Source organism: Eretmochelys imbricata, chromosome 5, assembly GCF_965152235.1.
Source record: "Eretmochelys imbricata isolate rEreImb1 chromosome 5, rEreImb1.hap1, whole genome shotgun sequence".
Taxonomy (NCBI): domain Eukaryota; kingdom Metazoa; phylum Chordata; order Testudines; family Cheloniidae; genus Eretmochelys; species Eretmochelys imbricata.
Genome location: NC_135576.1, coordinates 127,898,189 through 127,916,141, shown reverse-complemented (window position 1 = coordinate 127,916,141; position 17,953 = coordinate 127,898,189). Strand labels below are relative to the sequence as shown.

At 48.7% G+C, this 17,953-nt stretch overlaps 1 protein-coding gene across 1 annotated transcript in view; it reads right to left on the bottom strand.

Moving 5' to 3' along the window:
- Nucleotides 1–1,590: 1,590 nt before the first annotated feature.
- SLC49A3 (solute carrier family 49 member 3) overlaps nucleotides 1,591–17,953 on the bottom strand; it is a 38,076-nt gene continuing 21,713 nt past the window's right edge. The window contains exons 9-10 of the mRNA XM_077816521.1: nucleotides 15,701–15,813; nucleotides 1,591–1,966 (exon numbers count right to left, since the gene is read on the bottom strand). Of these exons, the coding sequence (XP_077672647.1) occupies nucleotides 1,815–1,966; nucleotides 15,701–15,813 (265 nt within the window). The 3' untranslated portion in view covers nucleotides 1,591–1,814. The remainder of the gene's footprint in view (nucleotides 1,967–15,700; nucleotides 15,814–17,953) is intronic.

Sequence of the window (17,953 nt, the reverse complement as noted above, 5' to 3'; positions counted from 1 at the left end):
GCTGTATTGCTCTCCCAGCAGATATCAGGAAGATTAAAGTCACCCATGAGAACCAGGGCATGCGATCTAGTAGCTTCTGCGAGCTGCCGGAAGAAAGCCTTATCCACCTCATCCCCCTGGTCCGGTGGTCTATAGCAGACTCCCACCACTACATCACTCTTGTTGCTCACACTTCTAAACTTAATCCAGAGACACTCAGGTTTTTCTGCAGTTTCATACTGGAGCTCTGAGCAGTCATACTGCTCCCTTACATACAGTGCTACTCCCCCACCTTTTCTGCCCTGCCTGTCCTTCCTGAACAGTTTATAACCATCCATGACAGTACTCCAGTCATGTGAGTTATCCCACCAAGTCTCTGTTATTCCAGTCACGTCATAATTCCTTGACATCAGCAGGACCTCCAGGTCTCCCTGCTTGTTTCCAAGGCTTTGTGCGTTCATATATAAGCACTTGAGATAACCTGCTGATCGCCCCTCATTCTCAGTATGAGGCAGGAGCCCTCCCCTCACAGACATTCCTGCCTGTGCTTCCTCCCGGTATCCCGCTTTCCCACTTACCTCAGGGCTTTGGTCTCCTTCCCCTGGTGAACCTAGTTTAAAGCCCTCCTCACTAGGTTAGCCAGCCTGCTCGCAAAGATGCTCTTCCCTCTCTTCGTAAGGTGGAGCCCGTCTCTGCCCAGCACTCCTCCTTCATGGAACACCATCCCATGGTCAAAGAATCCAAAGCCTTCTCTCCAACACCACCTGCGTAGCCATTCGTTGACTTCCACGATTTGACGGTCCCTATCCCAGCCTTTTCCTTCTACGGGGAAGATGGACGAGAACACCACTTGTGCCTCAAACTCCTTTATCCTTCTTCCCAGAGCCACATAGTCCGCAGTGATCCGCTCAAGGGTTTGTGTTAAGGTTAAGGTTCAGCAACAGGCTAGAAATGAATTCTGCACCACTAACCATATGGCAGGTGAGTGGGTGGAGTGAGGGTGGTATAAAACCCAGTCTCGTAACATGCGCTGACTCTTAATCTCTCCTTCTCCGGGGGCGGGGGGGAGGGTCAATTCTCCTTTACATTTGGTGCTTAAATATCAGGGCTGTCCCTCGCATGTCTACTGGTAAAGATGCTGCAGGTGATTTTAGAAGCATGTGCTGTGCCCAGCATGGGAGCTTACAGAACATTGAACAAACCAGCAGCAGGCAAAGATAAAACCCACCTGCCCAGTTTTTACTACCCCCATCCCTTGATGAAAGGTCACCCCAAGCCATCAGAATTGTCATACTGATCAGAACCATGGTCCTTCGAGGCCAGTGTTCTGTCTCTAGCAGTGGCCAGCAGCAGATACCTCAGAGGAAGATGCAGTGTAGGTACAGACAAACTGCCCCACCCCACTCCCCACTTCTCTCACCCCAACCTCTAGTATTTAAACAATGGCCTTAACTCCTGAAACGTGAGGTTTATCTCCCTTGCAATACTTCAGCATTACTATTTCAACTAAATATTCTTATCTCTGTAGATGTCCAATCCATCTTTGGTTCTTTTAATCACTTTAGCAAGATCCAAATAGCACAAATCCCCCTCCCTTGCATCTTGTCCTAAAAGCCCAGCTTGGGCTGTGGTGGAGAACCACAGGGACAGACAACACTCCAGCTCCTCTGTCATCAAACTTGGCGTAGCATTTGTATTGTCGTAGCACCTATAAGATCCATACCAGGCTTGGGGCCCCAGCGTGCCAGCTGAATGCACAGGTGTGACTGGCCCTTTCCCACAGAGATTAGTCCTTTTTTCCCAGCATTCTAGTGTACAGTTGTAAATAAGACATTTTAGGCTTCAGGAGCTGTTGCTTCTATTCCAATTTTGTTGACTGAAGTGGCATTCGATGCTTCGGCATGGAGTCTCTTGTAGTCTGAGTGGAAGAAGATAACATAGAAGCAGGCTACAACACTGCATGCTCCAGCCATCACCAGCGTGGAAACTGTATACAAAGAAATAACCACGTTAGAAAGTGAACGTCACTTGTCAAGGTTCCTTCCCCACTCTGAACTCTAGGGTACAGATGTGGGAACCTGTATGAAAACCCCCCAAGCTTACTTTTACCAGTTTAGGTTGAAACTTCCCCAAGGTACAAACTATTTTACCCTTTGCCCTTGGACTTCCACTGCCACCACCAAACGTTTATCTGGGTTTATTGGGAAAATGTTGTTTGGAAACGTCTTTCCCCCCCAAATCCTCCCAACCCTTGCACCCCACTTCCTGGGGAAGGTTTGGTAAAAATCCTCACCAATTTGCATAGGTGACCACAGACCCAAACCCTTGGATCTTAGAACAATGAAAAAAGCATTCATTTCTTGAAAAGAAACATTTTAATAGACAAAACAGTAAAAAGAATCACCTCTGTAAAATCAGGATGGTAGATACCTTACAGGGTAATTAGATTCAAAACATAGGGAATCCCTCTAGGCAAAACCTTAAGTTACAAAAAAGACACACAGACAGGAATATTCATTCTATTCAGCACAACTTAATTTCTCAGCCATTTAAAGAAATCATAATCTAACGCATATCTAGCTAGATTACTTACTAAGTTCTAAGACTCCATTCCTGTTCTGTCCGCGGCAAAAGCATCACCCAGACAGACCCTTTGTTTTTTCCTCCCCCCAGCTTTTGAAAGTATCTTGTCTCCTCATTGGTCATTTTGGTCAGGTGCCAGCGAGGTTATCCTAGCTTCTTAACCCTTTACAGGTGAGAGGATTTTTCCTCTGGCCAGGAGGGATTTTAAAGGGGTTTACCATTCCCTTTATATTTATGACACATCCCCCAAATCACAGCTAGGGTGAAACGCTGGCTGGGATTTCTTCCTGGAAAAAACAGAGTTAATATGACACATGCACCTCTAAATATACTACCAAGTACATAAAGACTAACAATATTTTCCACATCTCAAGGACGATTTTAACCAGTTGATTCTGGGAAACTTTCATGGGAGAGTGCATCAGCCACTTTGTTAGAAGCTCCTGAGATGTGTTGTATCTTGAAATCAAAATCTTGGAGAGCTAAACTCCACCGAAGAAGTTTTTTGTTATTTTCTTTGACGGTGTGAAGCCACTTCAGTGCACCATGGTCGGTTTGCAGGTGGAAACGCCGTCCCCAAACATATGGGCGTAGCTTTTCCAGAGCGTAGACAATGGCGTAACATTCTTTTTCACTGACTGACCAGTTGCTTTCCCTCTCAGACAGTTTTTTGCTGAGAAACACTACAGGGTGGAATTCTTGATCCGGTCCTTCCTGCATTAAAACTGCTCCCACACCACGCTAGGATGCATCTGTGGTTTCTAGGAAAGGCTTGTCAAAGTCTGGGGCCCTTAGTACAGGGTCAGACATGAGTGTTGCTTTAAGCTGGTTAAAGGCCTTCTGACACTCTTCTGTCCACTAAACGGCATTTGGCTGTTTCTTTTTGGTTAGGTCTGTTAATGGGGCGGCAATTTGGCTGTATTGCGGTACAAATCGCCTGTAATAACCGGCCAAGGCTAAGAAGGATTGAACCTGTTTCTTTGACCTTGGGACAGGCCACTTTTGGATAGCATCCACTTTGGCCTGTAGGGAGTTGATAGTTCCTTGACCGACCTGGTGTCCAAGGTAAGTCACTCTGTTTAGGCCTATTTGACCCTTCTTAGCCTTAACAGTTAGTCCTGCCTCCCTTATGTGCTCAAAGACCTTTTGTAGAGGTGTTCTGCCCAGGAATCCGAAAATATGGCCACATCGTCAAGGTAGGTGACTGCATATTCTCCTGATCCCACTAGGAGACCATCTACAGGTCTTTGGAAGGTGACGGGTGCATTTCGCAGTCCGAAAGGGAGTACATTAAATTCATACAGCCCGAGATGTGTGGTGAAGGCTGACCTTTCCTTGGCAGATTCATCTAGCGGTACCTGCCAGTACCCCTTGGTTAAGTCCAAGGTAGAGATGAACTGGGCCCGTCCCAGTTTCTCTAATAGTTCATCTGTGCGTGGCATTGGATAGTTGTCTGGGTGAGTTACAGCATTTAGCTTATGGTAGTCCACGCAAAAACATATTTCCCCATCTGGTTTGGGAACTAGAACCACTGGAGATGCCCACGCACTTCCAGAGGGGCGGATTACACCCATCTGTAACATATCCTGGATCTCCAGTTCTATAGCAGTTTAGCTTGAGGAGACACCCGGTAAGGTTGGACTTTAATTGGGCGAGCATTACCTGTATCAATGGAGTGGTATGCCCGTTCAGTCAGTCCTGGGGTGGCTGAGAACGTCGGCGCGTAGCTAGCGCACAGCTCCTGGATCTGCTGTCGCTGCATACGCCCAAGGGTCATGGAAAGGTTCACCTCTTCCATGCCACCTGCACTTTTCCCTTCATAGTAGACACCTTCAGGCCACTCAGCGTCATCTCCTCCCTGGGCTGTAAACTGACAAACCTTTAATTCTCTGGAATAAAAGGGCTTTAGAGAATTAATATGGTACACCTTAGGCTTTTGGTTGGAGGTGGGGAATGCTGTGAGATAATTAACATCTCCCAGGCGGTCCTGGACCGTGAATACCCTTCCCACGATGCTTCCATTTTATGGGCCTGGAGCGCCTTTAAGACCATGACCTGGTTTCCTACTTTGAAGGAACGCTCTCTGGCATGTTTATCATACCAGGCTTTTTGCTTGAAACTAAGCAAGGCCGAACAGAGCAGATATGGAAGAACAATGCTGAATAAAGCAGCTTTACGTATAGTTTAACAAATGATACAGAGAACAAGGGAACTAGCTGGGAACTGGATTGGCTGGCTATATGGATACTTGGAGCAGCTTGCTATTGGATAAGTATGCTGGAAAAAAGGATGTATAAAAGCCTGTGTAACTTCCTGCTCTGTGTGCAGGATTCGAGATTCTATTCTCCCTGTACCTTTTTGCAGCTGCAAATAAACTTTTCTGCTTCTCCACCCCGTTGTGATTATTGGGTGTAGCACACCGGGTAGCGAACCAACTCAAGCTGTTGTTTAGCCTCTTGGCACTGGGTACCGGCAACAGCTTTTGGCGTCCTTGGGTGGGCGACGAGGCTGCTATTTAGCCTTGCCCGGACCCCTCCTGGAGGTCGAGGATTGCGGCAAGAACCGACGCCCAGCGCGCACTGGTGAGTTCATCGGGAGCCTCGGAGGAGACGCGATTTGATCGACCCCAGAGGGCACAACGGTGCAACGCACTCATATAGTGGAGAAGCAGCTGTGGACGATGGTGAAGAACCAGTCCCTTAGACATAGGGGTAGACCAGTTGCGAACGATGGTGAAGAACCGGTCCCTTGGATAAGGTAGGAACCTTTTGAAATCCGGATTGTATGCTCTGTTGGAAACTGGGGACGCCCAGAGTTACCCTGTAGGTATGGGACAGGGACAGAGCTCGGGGGTTAGGGCACGGTGTATGCCCCTAGAATGCATTCCAGCAAACTGGAAGGTATTTGGTGCAGATCCGATGACTAAGAGCCAATTAAAATGATTCTGTAAAGTTGACTGGCCTCAATATCAACTAGAGGACCAGAAGTGGTGGCCACCAGGAGGGTCAATTAATTACAACACGATCCTCCAATTAGTTTTGTTTTGTCAGTGAATGGGAAAATGGAATTGAAATTTTTGTATGCACAAGTGTTTATGGCTTTAAGAAATAGAACAGAGCTGTAATTCTGCAGAGCTGTAATCTGACTCCGACTGGTTCAGTAGTAGCTAATGTTAGTCCCCAGACCCCCACCCCCACTGTAATGGCATAGAATCATAGAATATCAGGGTTGGAAGGGACCTCAGGAGGTCATCTAGTCCAACCCCCTGCCCAAAAGCAGGACCCATACCCAACTAAATCATCCCAGCCAGGGCTCTGTCAAGCCTGACCTTAAAAACCTCCAAGGAAAGAGATTCCACTACCTCCCTAGGCAACGCATTCCAGTGTTTCACCACCCTCCTAGTGAAAAAGTTTTTCCTAATATCCAACCTAAACCTCCCCCACTGCAACTTGAGACCATTACTCCTTGTCCTGTCCTCTTCCACCACTGAGAATAGTCTAGAACCATCCTCTTTGGAACCACCTCTCAGGTAGTTGAAAGCAGCTATCAAATCCCCTCTCATTCTTCTCTTCTGCAGACTAAACAATCCCAGTTCCCTCAGCCTCTCCTCATAAGTCATGTGTTCCAGTCCCCTAATCATTTTTGTTGCCCTTCGCTGGACTCTCTCCAATTTATCCCCATTCTTCTTGTAGTGTGGGGCCCAAAACTGGACACAGTACTCCAGATGAGGCCTCACCAATGTCGAATAGAGGGGGACGATCACGTCCCTCGATCTGCTCGCTATGCCCCTACTTATACATCCCAAAACGCCATTAGCCTTTTTGGCAACAAGGGCACACTGCTGACTCATATGCAGCTTCTCGTCCACTGTCACCCCTAGGTCCCTTTCCGCAGAACTGCTGCCTAGCCATTCGGTCCTTAGTCTGTAGCTGTGCATTGGGTTCTTCCGTCCAAAGTGCAGGACCCTGCACTTATCCTTATTGAACCTCATCAGATTTCTTTTGGCCCAATCCTCCAATTTGTCTAGGTCCCTCTGTATCCTATCCCTGCCCTCCAGCGTATCTACCACTCCTCCCAGTTTAGTATCATCCGCAAATTTGCTGAGAGTGCAATCCACACCATCCTCCAGATCATTTATGAAGATATTGAACAAAACCGGCCCCAGGACCGACCCCTGGGGCACTCCACTTGACACCGGCTTCCAACTAGACATGAAGCCATTGATCACTACCCGTTGAGCCCGACAATCTAGCCAACTTTCTACCCACCTTATAGTGCATTCATCCAGCCCATACTTCCTTAACTTGCTGACAAGAATACTGTGGGAGACTGTGTCAAAAGCTTTGCTAAAGTCAAGAAACAATACATCCACTGCTTTCCCTTCATCCACAGAACCAGTAATCTCATCATAGAAGGCGATTAGATTAGTCAGGCATGACTTTCCCTTGGTGAATCCATGCTGACTGTTCCTGATCACTTTCCTCTCATGTAAGTGCTTCAGGATTGATTCTTTGAGGACCTGCTCCATGATTTTTCCGGGGACTGAGGTGAGGATTACTGGCCTGTAGTTCCCAGGATCCTCCTTCTTCCCTTTTTTAAAGATTGGCATTACATTAGCCTTTTTCTAGTCATCCGGGACTTCCCCCGTTCGCCACGAGTTTTCAAAGATAATGGCCAACGGCTCTGCAATCACAGCCGCCAGTTCCTTTAGCACTCTCGGATGCAACTCATCCGGCCCCATGGACTTGTGCACATCCAGTTTTTCTAAATAGTCCCTAACCACCTCTTTCTCCACAGAGGGCTGGCCATCTATTCCCCATGTTGTGATGCCCAGCACAGCAGTCTGGGAGCTGACCTTGTTCGTGAAGACAGAGGCAAAAAAAGCATTCAGTACATTAGTTTTTTCCACATCCTCTGTCACTAGGTTGCCTCCCTCATTCATTAAGGGGCCCACACTTTCCTTGGCTTTCTTCTTGTTGCCAACATACCTGAAGAAACCCTTCTTGTTACTCTTAACATCTCTCGCTAGCTGCAGCTCCAGGTGTGATTTGGCCCTCCTAATTTCATTCCTACATGCCCGAGCAATATTTTTATACTCTTCCCTGGTCATATGTCCAACCTTCCACTTCTTGTAAGCTTCTTTTTTATGCTTAAGATCTGCTAGGATTTCACCGTTAAGCCAAGCTGGTCGCCTGCCATACTTACTATTCTTTCGACACATCGGGATGGTTTGTCCCTGTAACCTCAACAGGGATTCCTTGAAATACAGCCAGCTCTCCTGGACTCCTTTCCCCTTCATGTTAGTCCCCCAGGGGATCCTACCCATCCATTCCCTGAGGGAGTCGAAGTCTGCTTTCCTGAAGTCCAGGGTCTATATCCTGCTGCTTACCTTTCTTCCCTGTGTCAGGATCCTGAACTCAACCAACTCATGGTCACTGCCTCCCAGATTCCCATCCACTTTTGCTTCCCCTACTAATTCTTCCCGGTTTGTGATCAGCAGGTCAAGAAAAGCTCCCCCCCTAGTTGGCTCCTCTAGCACTTGCACCAGGAAATTGTCCCCTATGCTTTCCAAAAACTTCCTGGATTGTCTATGCACCGCTGTACTGCTCTCCCAGCAGATATCAGGAAAATTAAAGTCACCCATGTGTCCCCTTCGGCCCCCACACTCCCACCTTATAAGGGTAGGATGCCTCGGGTTACAGAGATTGCCCCCTCGGTGGGACTCTATCCTTTGCTTACAGAGACTGTTGTGGCTTGCCCAGGGGCAGACGGACGTCAGGCTACCACTATGTAAGTTTACACCCATGTGCCATTCAATCCAATAGACTTAGCAGCTTTTAAAACACAGGCTGGGGAATTCTCAATGAACCCAAGCAGGTTTATTTCAGTCTTTGAGGGGTGCCTCAGTAGTCACAAGCTGGACTGGGACAACTGTAATATCCTCCTGAGAACTCTGTTGTCTGAGGTAAAGGAATCAGGTTACAGGCAAGGGGAGCGTCAGCGTTCAAGCGAAAAAAAAAAAAGGGAAAGGAAGCTATCTGTCAAGTTCCTACCCCAAGTAATTGTAAGTGGCTCAGGGCATTTCTGGGTATGGCAGGCTTTTGCAGGATATGGATCCCAGAGTTTGGACTGTGGACTAAACCCCTGTACGACTGTGTAAAAGGAGCAGATCATGACCCCTTCTGTTGGACCCCAGAGGCTGGCAGGGCATTTAAAATCCTGAAAAGAAAATTGATGGAAGCCCCGGCTCTGGGCCTGCCGGATCTCTCTAAGCCGTTTCAGTTGTATGTACATGAACGAAAGGGGGTGGCCCTAGGAGTGCTCACACAGCTGTTAGGAGCATGGAGACATCCCGTGGCTTATTTTTCTAAGCAACTGGATCAGGTTGCAAAGGGTTGGCCGGCATGTTTACGGGTGGTTGCAGCTACTGTCCTAGTGCTTGAGGAAGCCGAGAAGCTAACATTGGGAGGGGTTATGCAAATCTATACTCCCCATATGGTCCGAGGCTTATTGGATGCAAAGGGTGGGCTCTGGCTCACCCAGGCTCGGATTGCTCAGTACCAGGCTAAGCTGTTAGAGAACTCTGAAGTCACCATACAGCCTTGCCCCTCCCTTAACCCAGCCACTCTCTTGCCAGAAACAGAGGAACAGAAACATGACTGTTTAGAGCTCATAGATGTCCAGTACTCCAGCTGTCCGGATTTAAAGGATGTACCCCTCCCAAATGCAGATTATGAGTGGTACACTGATGGTAGCAGTACTGGGTAAAGGAGGGCGGGTTATGCTGTTGTGACCCTCCATGACACTGTGGAAGCTGAAGGTTTGCCTGCTGGGACCTCTGCCCAGCTTGCCGAACTAATAGCCCTGACCCGTGCACTTGAACTGTCAAAAGGAAAGCGGGTCAACATTTTTACTGATTCAAAGTATGCTTTTGGTGTGCTACATACTCATGCTGGCCTATGGAAGCAAAGGGGAATGCTGACAGCCCAAGGCTCCCCAGTCAAGTACGGGCCCCAAATCCTCCGGCTCCTAGAAGCTGTACAACTTCCCTCGGAAGTGGCGGTGGTACACGGTAAAGCCCATCAAAGGGAGGATCAAGATGTGGCCAGAGGTAACGCCCGGGCAGATAGAGAGGCTAAGCATGCTGCCACCCTGCCATCCCCTCAGACTTAGAACGCCCATATGCATGCCCTTATCCCATCAGTAGGGGAGCTTCCAACCCCTCAGTACTCTGGAGAGGAGAGATAGCTAACTGAAAAACTCGGTCTCCAGGAAAAGGAGGGATGGCTCCATTCCCCAGAAGGGAAGGTCCTCTTACCAAAGGGCCTGATCCGGCCAGTGCTGCAGAAACTACATTAAACCACTCATGATGGCAGGGAAGCACTTATCCAGCTAATGGGAAAATACTTTATCACTTCCGGACTCCAAACCCTGGCTGCCCAGGTACAAGCGGACTGCTTAGTCTACCAAAAGAATAACCCCCGACCGGGACATCCTGTGCCACCAGCTGACCTAGAACCCACTCCGGGCCCCAGACAAGTGTGGCAAATAGACTTTACTGAGTTTCCCTGGACCCAAGCATTCAAATATCTCCTTGTCATAGTGGATCGGTTCAGCGGATGGCCAGAAGACTTCCCATGCCGTAATTGCACTGCCAGAACAGTGGCCCCCAAGTTTGTTAAGGAGATCATTCCTCGCTTTGGACTCCCCCCGTGGATGGAATCTGACAATGGGACACATTTCACATCAAAAATCATTCAAAGCATCTTACATGCCTTACAGATCCCCTGGAAACTCCATACGCCCTGGAGACCGCAAGCCAGTGGTGTAGTGGAGCGTACCAATCAGACCCTTAAATGGCATCTCTCAAAAGTGCGCCAAGAAGCCTCACTGCAATGGCCTGATGCTTTGCCCTTGTCCTACTTCGTATCCGCGTTCTCCCAAAGGGTAGATTAGGGCTTAGTCCCTTTGAAATTATGTTTGGAAGGGCATGGCCTATGAATGGCATCCCGGTTCTGTCAGGGGAATGGGAGCTGGGTAATGTTTTTTTGTCACAGTATATGTGTTCCCTGTCTGCTGTTCTCTTCTCTCTTCACAGGTATACCAAGGATTGCCAACCTCTCCCCTTGGACTCTCCCATCCACTCCTTACAGCCCGGTGACTCTGTGCTTGTTTGTACCTGGAAAGACGAGCCTCTCCAGGAAAAGTGGAAAGGACCCTATACCATCCTGCTGATCTCCCATACAGCGGCAAAGATCGAGGGACACAAGAACTGGATCCATCACTCTCTTCTGAAGGCAGTACCTGCCCCCTCGTCAGCAGAACAGTGGACCGTCAACCTGCTGACTCCTCATCTAGTGATGATCTTGGGCTAAAGCTACTGTTTAAAAGACACAAATAGTGGGCACCTTCACGCTAAAATGGGCCCATCCAGGTACTGGAGACCCTGGGTTGAAAAGACTCTGGTGATAATTAATTGGGTGACATTGTTATTCTCTGTATTGTTATTTCCAAACTGTGCATATCGGAAGCATAACTCCTTTGTTTCGCTTGCACACCATGTTGCTACTTTAACAAACCAGACTGATTGCTGGGTATGTGCTCCAACTCCACTGTCCCCCAAAACGGGAATGCCCCTTGACATGCTGCCCTTGACCCTAGCAGAATTAGCCGCCACCAAAGAGCAGGAAAGAACGGACTCGCCGTTCTGGAATAAGACCTCTTTACAGCAAGCCACCTATCAGGACCAGGAGTATTCAGTTGCAGTACTCACTGAGGGAGTGTTATGTTTTACCCGAAACCAGTTTGATCACTGTGGTCGTCCTGTGGGAAAAAGCTCCTGTGTTATTACACAGTGGGCTGATGGGTATTGGATAAAGACCAAATGGGGAGGCCAACAGTGTGGGTGTAATGGTTCCTCCCATTTTAGAAAAACTCTTACAAATAATCTTACCACAAAAGAAAGGTTTGGAAATATAACTTGCCGTCCAGTTAATATCTCCAATGTAGCAAGCCAATGGTGGGTTTGTAGCGGTCCCTATGGCGAGCGTAATTTGAATGGCACAATTAGAAATGCCCCCACTTGTACCCAATCAGGAGGATGGGATGCCCCCTTAGGGGCATATGAACTGTTTGGAAAAGCAGCCAAAGCAGCCTTAAATATCCCAGGAATCCCCTTAAAAAACAGTCCTTACTGGGCCCTACAAGGTCACTATTTTGTATGTGGCCGAAAGGCTTACAAGGTGCTGCCAGCCAATTGGACAGGTAGCTGTTATATAGCTCATGGAGTTCCTCATCTGTCAATAACTGCCACACTGCCCAAAGGAAAGATTAGAAATGCCCGAGACACCTCTGTTGAGTCACGAGAAAAGACCCTGCAGTGACTGACTACGGCATTGGAGGGCAATATGAAGAATTCCCTCACAACCGAGAAGCTTGTAGGGTGCTCTGTACTGGGAATAGTGCCACTGTTTACCGGGCCAGCCATGGCATGCATAGGCCGCTATACTGTAAGGCTGCAAATGGTACTTGAGAAAGTGGCCTAAAGAAAGAGGTACAGCAGCTCAGGACGTTTTCCCTCCAAAACAGGCTGGCTTTGGACTATCTCTTGGCATCCCAAGGAGGGGTTGGTGCCCTCATCGGGCCCCGATGTTGTGTATATGTAAATGATAGCAGTTATGAGATCTATGAAAAGGTGGTACAGGCTGAGGCCCATGCCCGAGCCAGAGCACAGGTTGCCTATACTGCCCCAGAGAGCGATTGGTTGCAAATCATGTTTTCAGGCTGGGGTTTGTCGTCTTGGCTTGGTGGTTTATTTAGCCTGTTATTGAAACTTCTCTTTCCTGTATTGCTTGTATTACTGGTATTATGCTGTTCAGTATCATGTGTTAGGGCCCTTTTGCAAAAGTTAATAAGTCATTCTCTTCAGGGCTATCACAAAGTGCTTATGCAAAGTCCTATTGTAAAGAAATAAGTAGCCCAACTGAGAAAACTCAGAGCCAAGGTTGTTGAGTGTTCTCAAAGGAGGAAGTTGTTGGGGACACTGGGGCATGGCCATTAGGTAACTCGAGGGGATGGAAGACCACAAGAGTCGATGAAGCCCCCTCGCACTAGGCCCAAGTGTCCTTGGCCCCCCCTTGCCTGGAGGCACTCGCAGCAGCTCTGCGTACTAGGCCCAAGTGTCCTTGGCCCCCCCGCCTGGAGGCACTCACAGCAGTTATGCTGAGGATCCAACAATATGTTGTAGAGTCAGACTGCCTGAAAGTAAGCAAGGCCGAACAGGGCAGATATGGAAGAACAATGCTGAATAAAGCAGCTTTATGTATAGTTTAACAAATGATACAGAGAACAAGGGAACTAGCTGGGAACTGGATTGGCTGGCTATATGGATACTTGGAGCAGCTTGCTATTGGATAAGTATGCTGGAAAAAAGGTTGTATAAAAGCCTGTGTAACTTCCTGCTCTGTGTGCAGGATTTGAGATTCTATTCTCCCTATACCTTTTTGCAGCTGCAAATAAACTTTTCTGCTTCTCCACCCCGTTGTGATTATTGGGTGTAGCACACCGGGTAGCGAACCAACTCAAGCTGTTGTTTAGCCTCTTGGCACTGGGTGCCGGCAACACTATGAACAGAGCTAGGTGTCATGGCTTGTTTAGCCTGGCTGCGGGTGACCATTCCCACCCTCTTGGCCCGCTTCACATGATTGGCCAAGTCTTCCCCCAACAGCATGGGGATGGGATAATCATCATAGACTGCAAAAGTCCACGTTCCTGACCAGCCCTGGTACTGGACAGGCAACTTGGCTGTAGGCAAATTGAAAGAGTTGGACTTGAAGGGTTGAATCATCACTTGGATCTCTGGGTTGATTAAATTGGCATCCACTAAGGAAGCATGGATAGCTGACTCTTGTGCTCCAGTGTCCCTCCATGCGGTGCCCTTCTTCCCGCCCACACTCACAGTTTCCCTCTGCTCCAAGGGTATCTGGGAGGTATCTGGGCCTGAGGACCTCTGGTGTGATTCCGGTGCAATGAACTATAATCTGTTGGGGTTCTTGGGGCAGTTGGGCCCAAATGCCCTGGCTCGTTACATTTAAAACATCGTCCAGCTGACGGGTCACTGGGGCGAGGTGGGTTGCTGGAGAACAGTGTGGCGGGACGACAAGGTGGCTGGAGGGTTCCTTGGGGGGTAGGTGGGGCCTTGGGCAGCCCCTGGTAATAGGGTGTGGTCTGAGGTTGTCCGTTCTGGTATCCGCTCCAACTGCGACCAGTTTTTTTCTTCTCTGCCACCTCCACCCATTTGGCTCCAATCTCCCCTGCCTCGATTACAGTTTTGGGTTTCCCATCTAGGATGTACCTTTCTATTTCCTCAGGAACACCCTCCAAGAACTGTTCCATTTGCATGGAGGATACATCCATCAATGGCTATTAATCATAGAATCACAGAATATCAGGGTTGGAAGGGACCTCAGGAGGTCCAATTGGGCCAATCCCCAATTTTTGCTCCAGATCCCTAAATGGCCCCCTTCAAGGATTGAACTCACAACCCTGGGTTTAGCAGGCCAATGCTCAAACCACTGAGCTATCCCTCCCCCATTAGCCAGGATGGGCAGGGATGCAAAACTGCTGCACATCATAGAATATTTTTAAAAGGTAAACAAACTAGGAAATTACATTAGAAAAACTGTTATAAGAACACGGAGTTGATTAGGGTGCAGTTAAAGCACTCAAAAATTAGGAAATGCTAGAATCAAGGTTGTCTGTGCAACCTTAATTCTGCCCCTTGTGTGTGTGCATTACAATAGTCTAATTACATGATCACACTTTTTCCTACAGGACCCCTGCCTCATTCATGCACAGGATGGATACCCGATGGGCAGAATTAAGGTTACACGGGCAACTAAATCTCGCATTCCCCACCTTTGGCCTGCTTGACTTTGCAACCCAAGCAACACACTTTTAACGCAGTTTGTTCTGTAACACAAAAGGACAGTTTGCTGGCATATACAGGCCAACTATGCTTTCAACTAAATGCACTCTGCAGCTAACAGCCGTATGCCCAACTTGCATCTAAGGAAGGCAATGCTGCGATGGAAAAGCAAAATCTATTAGGCAGTCCTGGATGATTTTGTTGTCTGCTCTGGTGTTAATGCTTGTTTGTGTCATTGCTGTAGGACTGCTGGCAGGTCCAGTATCTGCTACAGGCTTTCCTTCCTGCTGCCTGTCTACTTCTAGCTGGTGAGGGACACTAGGTCCACACATGTTTCTTTAGGAAGTTCAGGCATGACAAGCCATGCAGCTGCAGCACTGGGGGACATGGCATTTATCTATCCTAGTAGATTATGAAGACTGAGTTAGTGGCACATTGGGAACAGCATCAGCTAAAGGGGTTGCAGGGCTAAGGTTTCATAGAGCCGGGCTCCCTAAGCAGCTCTGCAGCTCCTAAACGAGCTCATGCCCCATTGCAGCACAGCAGAATGCACCGCCATAGCTCTTCTTCTGAGGAAGCTCCCTCAGCTCCTGTTGCTAATAGTGGGTCAGCTAGCCCCTGCCTCATGGCCAGCCCATCTCGTCCCCTTGCCACCTCCATCCTCACTCCACTGTTCCAGCTCCCCCACCCCCAGAATTGTCTCCATTGTTGTACCATGTTACGGCTGTGTCGTGCTGCCCGGTTTTGTAGTGCCTAGTCTTGCTGCTTTGTCAAGTTGTGCAATTGCAGAGTTCTGCTGGAGATCCCGTGAGACATGCAGTGTTTGGAGACATGCACGCACTGCAAGTCAGTTACATGAAGCTCCAAAAAGGGATCAGGCTTCTCCAGGGTGGGAGGAAGGGAACCGTTTAAATTGGATTGTTTAGCAACATTATTGGCATCCGACGTGGCTTTTCATTCCACCCTCCCACCTGGAAACTGCTGTCATAGCAATGACAGCAGGGAAAGCACCAGCAAGTGGGGTGTGAGGAATAGCTGCTGGCTCCCAGTTGGCCAGCCCAGCGTCAGCCCAAGGGATGGTAATGAAGCATATTCCAACAGGAATCCATTCCGTGGCACAGTAAAGAACTCTGGTCATAGACTGCCTGGGGATCGGGTAGGACACCCCTCAGTTATACACATCAATGCGTTTTAAGACAAGGGGGCACTTACCTGTCCAGTCTAACGCTCCACCTTCCTCAATGTCACAGGTAGAGAATGGAGCCGTGGAAATCTGCACCGTGAGGGCTTGCACTAGAAGCATTAAGATCACTCCTTGGATCTGACTGCACAGAGAGAAACCATCATTGAGCTAATCTCCTAGTCCTGATTCATCAGTCCCATGGCCAAAGCAGGGCCACCCCTCAGGCAGATGGAGTCTCCCCTTGCACAGCTAGCTTCTCATCTGTAAGCGGGGACAGGGACAGTTATGATTAATTCTCCAAGGGCCTTTCATCCCCTTGTCTGGTATGATGTAGCTACCCAAAGGCAGTTATTAGGTTAAGCCTTTGTCTCGTGTGTAGACAAGAATACAATTAACAAACATCCAGTAATGTAGTACTTTTGAAAATTTTATACACAGATGTACAATAGGTAGAGACCACGAGCACTTAACCAAGCACACAAGCCTACGTAAAGGGCAGCGTTTCTAGTGTGTGGACGATTGCATCCCAGAGATATGCATTAGAGTATGAATAACAGGATGCCACGGCTGCCACCACACCTCCTGTCAAACCACACCCTTTTGGACTGTTAAAAGTGGTGGCTTGGCAAGTGGTAGAGGCTTAAAATTCTCTTCCCCATTGCTCCACTGAGCAGAAGAAAACTTGCTCCCACCCTGCTCATCTTGGAGTGGGGCCATAACAAGCCACACAACCAATCAAACAGAGAAGCCAATTGTGAAAAGGTCTGGTAATCCCTGCTTTAGACTCTGGAGGGTGCCCTGTGTTTGTTTTCCTGAATCTTTCTCCTGGCCTGTGGGCAAGTGCACCCCTGGCTACAGCCCAGAGCAGTAATGTCAGAATCTCCATTGTAAATTCAGCACTACTGCATCCCGTTAAAGGAGAACCTATCTCTAAAGCACATTGCCCAAGACACAGCCAGGCGACTGTAGAAGGAAATGTTCCAATCCCATTAACTGATTAAATAGGTATCTAAGCCAGTGGAAGACCAAGTGTGATTGACTCGTGACGGATGCCACCATACTTCTGTCTGTCCCAGAGGAGCATTTTGACCAAATCTGGGCCAGTAGGACAGCAATATGCAACATCCTCTATGCTTCACCTTGAAGTTCTCCCCACTGCTCAGGGATCATCTGTTCTTTTTGCTGGGGACGTAGGTTTTCAAAGCTCCGTAGATTTCAAGACCAGAAGTGGTTGTCTAGTCTGACCTCCTGCATGACAGGCAAAGGAACTTCCCCAAAATAATTTCTAGAACAGATTTTTTAGAAGAATATACAATCCTGATTTTAAAAGGGTTGGTGAAGGAGAATCTACCATGACCTTTGGTAAATTCAGAGGTGAAAGTAAGCCGGTATGGTCCAGTAAGGCATACCGGCAAGAGCTGGTGTGCCGTGCCGGACTAGACCAACTTCCCCAGGCTGGTGATTTAAAGGGCCCGGGGCTCCCTTCGGCAGCCGGAGCCCCACGCCCTTTACATCGCTGCCAGAGCCCTGGGGTAGCAGTGGCAAGGCTCCGGCAGTGATTTAAAGGGCCCCGGGCTCCAGCCGCTGCTACCGCAGTGGACCCCCAGGCCCTTTAAATATCCGCCTGAGCCCTGGGGTAGCAGTGGCAGCTGGGAGCCCCTGGGGCTCTGTCGGCGATTTAAAGGGCCCGGGACTCTGCTGTGGTAGTGGTGGCCTGGGCCCTTCAAATTGCCCCTGAGCCCAGGGGGCTCCCAGCCGCCTCTGCAGCTGGTAGCTCTGGGGGTGATTTAAAGGGCCAGGGGATCACAGCCACCACTACCACAGCTGGAGCCCCGAGGCCTTTAAATCTTGATTTAAAGGCCCTGAGTATTTAAAGGCCCCGCCTCTTCTGGTTGAGGCCACGCCCCCTGCTCAGGACTCCGGCATACCAGTAAGTCCTTTAAGTTACTTTCACCCCCGGGTAAATTGTTCCAAACTGTTACAAATGTATGATATATTTCCAGTCTGAATTTGTCTAGCTTCAACTTCCAGTCATTGGGGCATGTTAGGCCTCCCTCTGCTAGACTGAGATAGGTACATCATGATCCAGTGGCTAGAAACTGAAGCACGGGGCAGCGTGGTCTCAACAGGTTTCAAAGCTAGCTGTTAAGAGAGGCTGTTTCCAAACTTCACACAGAGCGGGACTGATCCAGAGCTCCCACTGGACTTTCTCTTTGTCCCCTCCCATACACCAATCCCACAGCTCTCTTTACGTCTAGCTAGTTGTCTTTTGCAGCGACTCC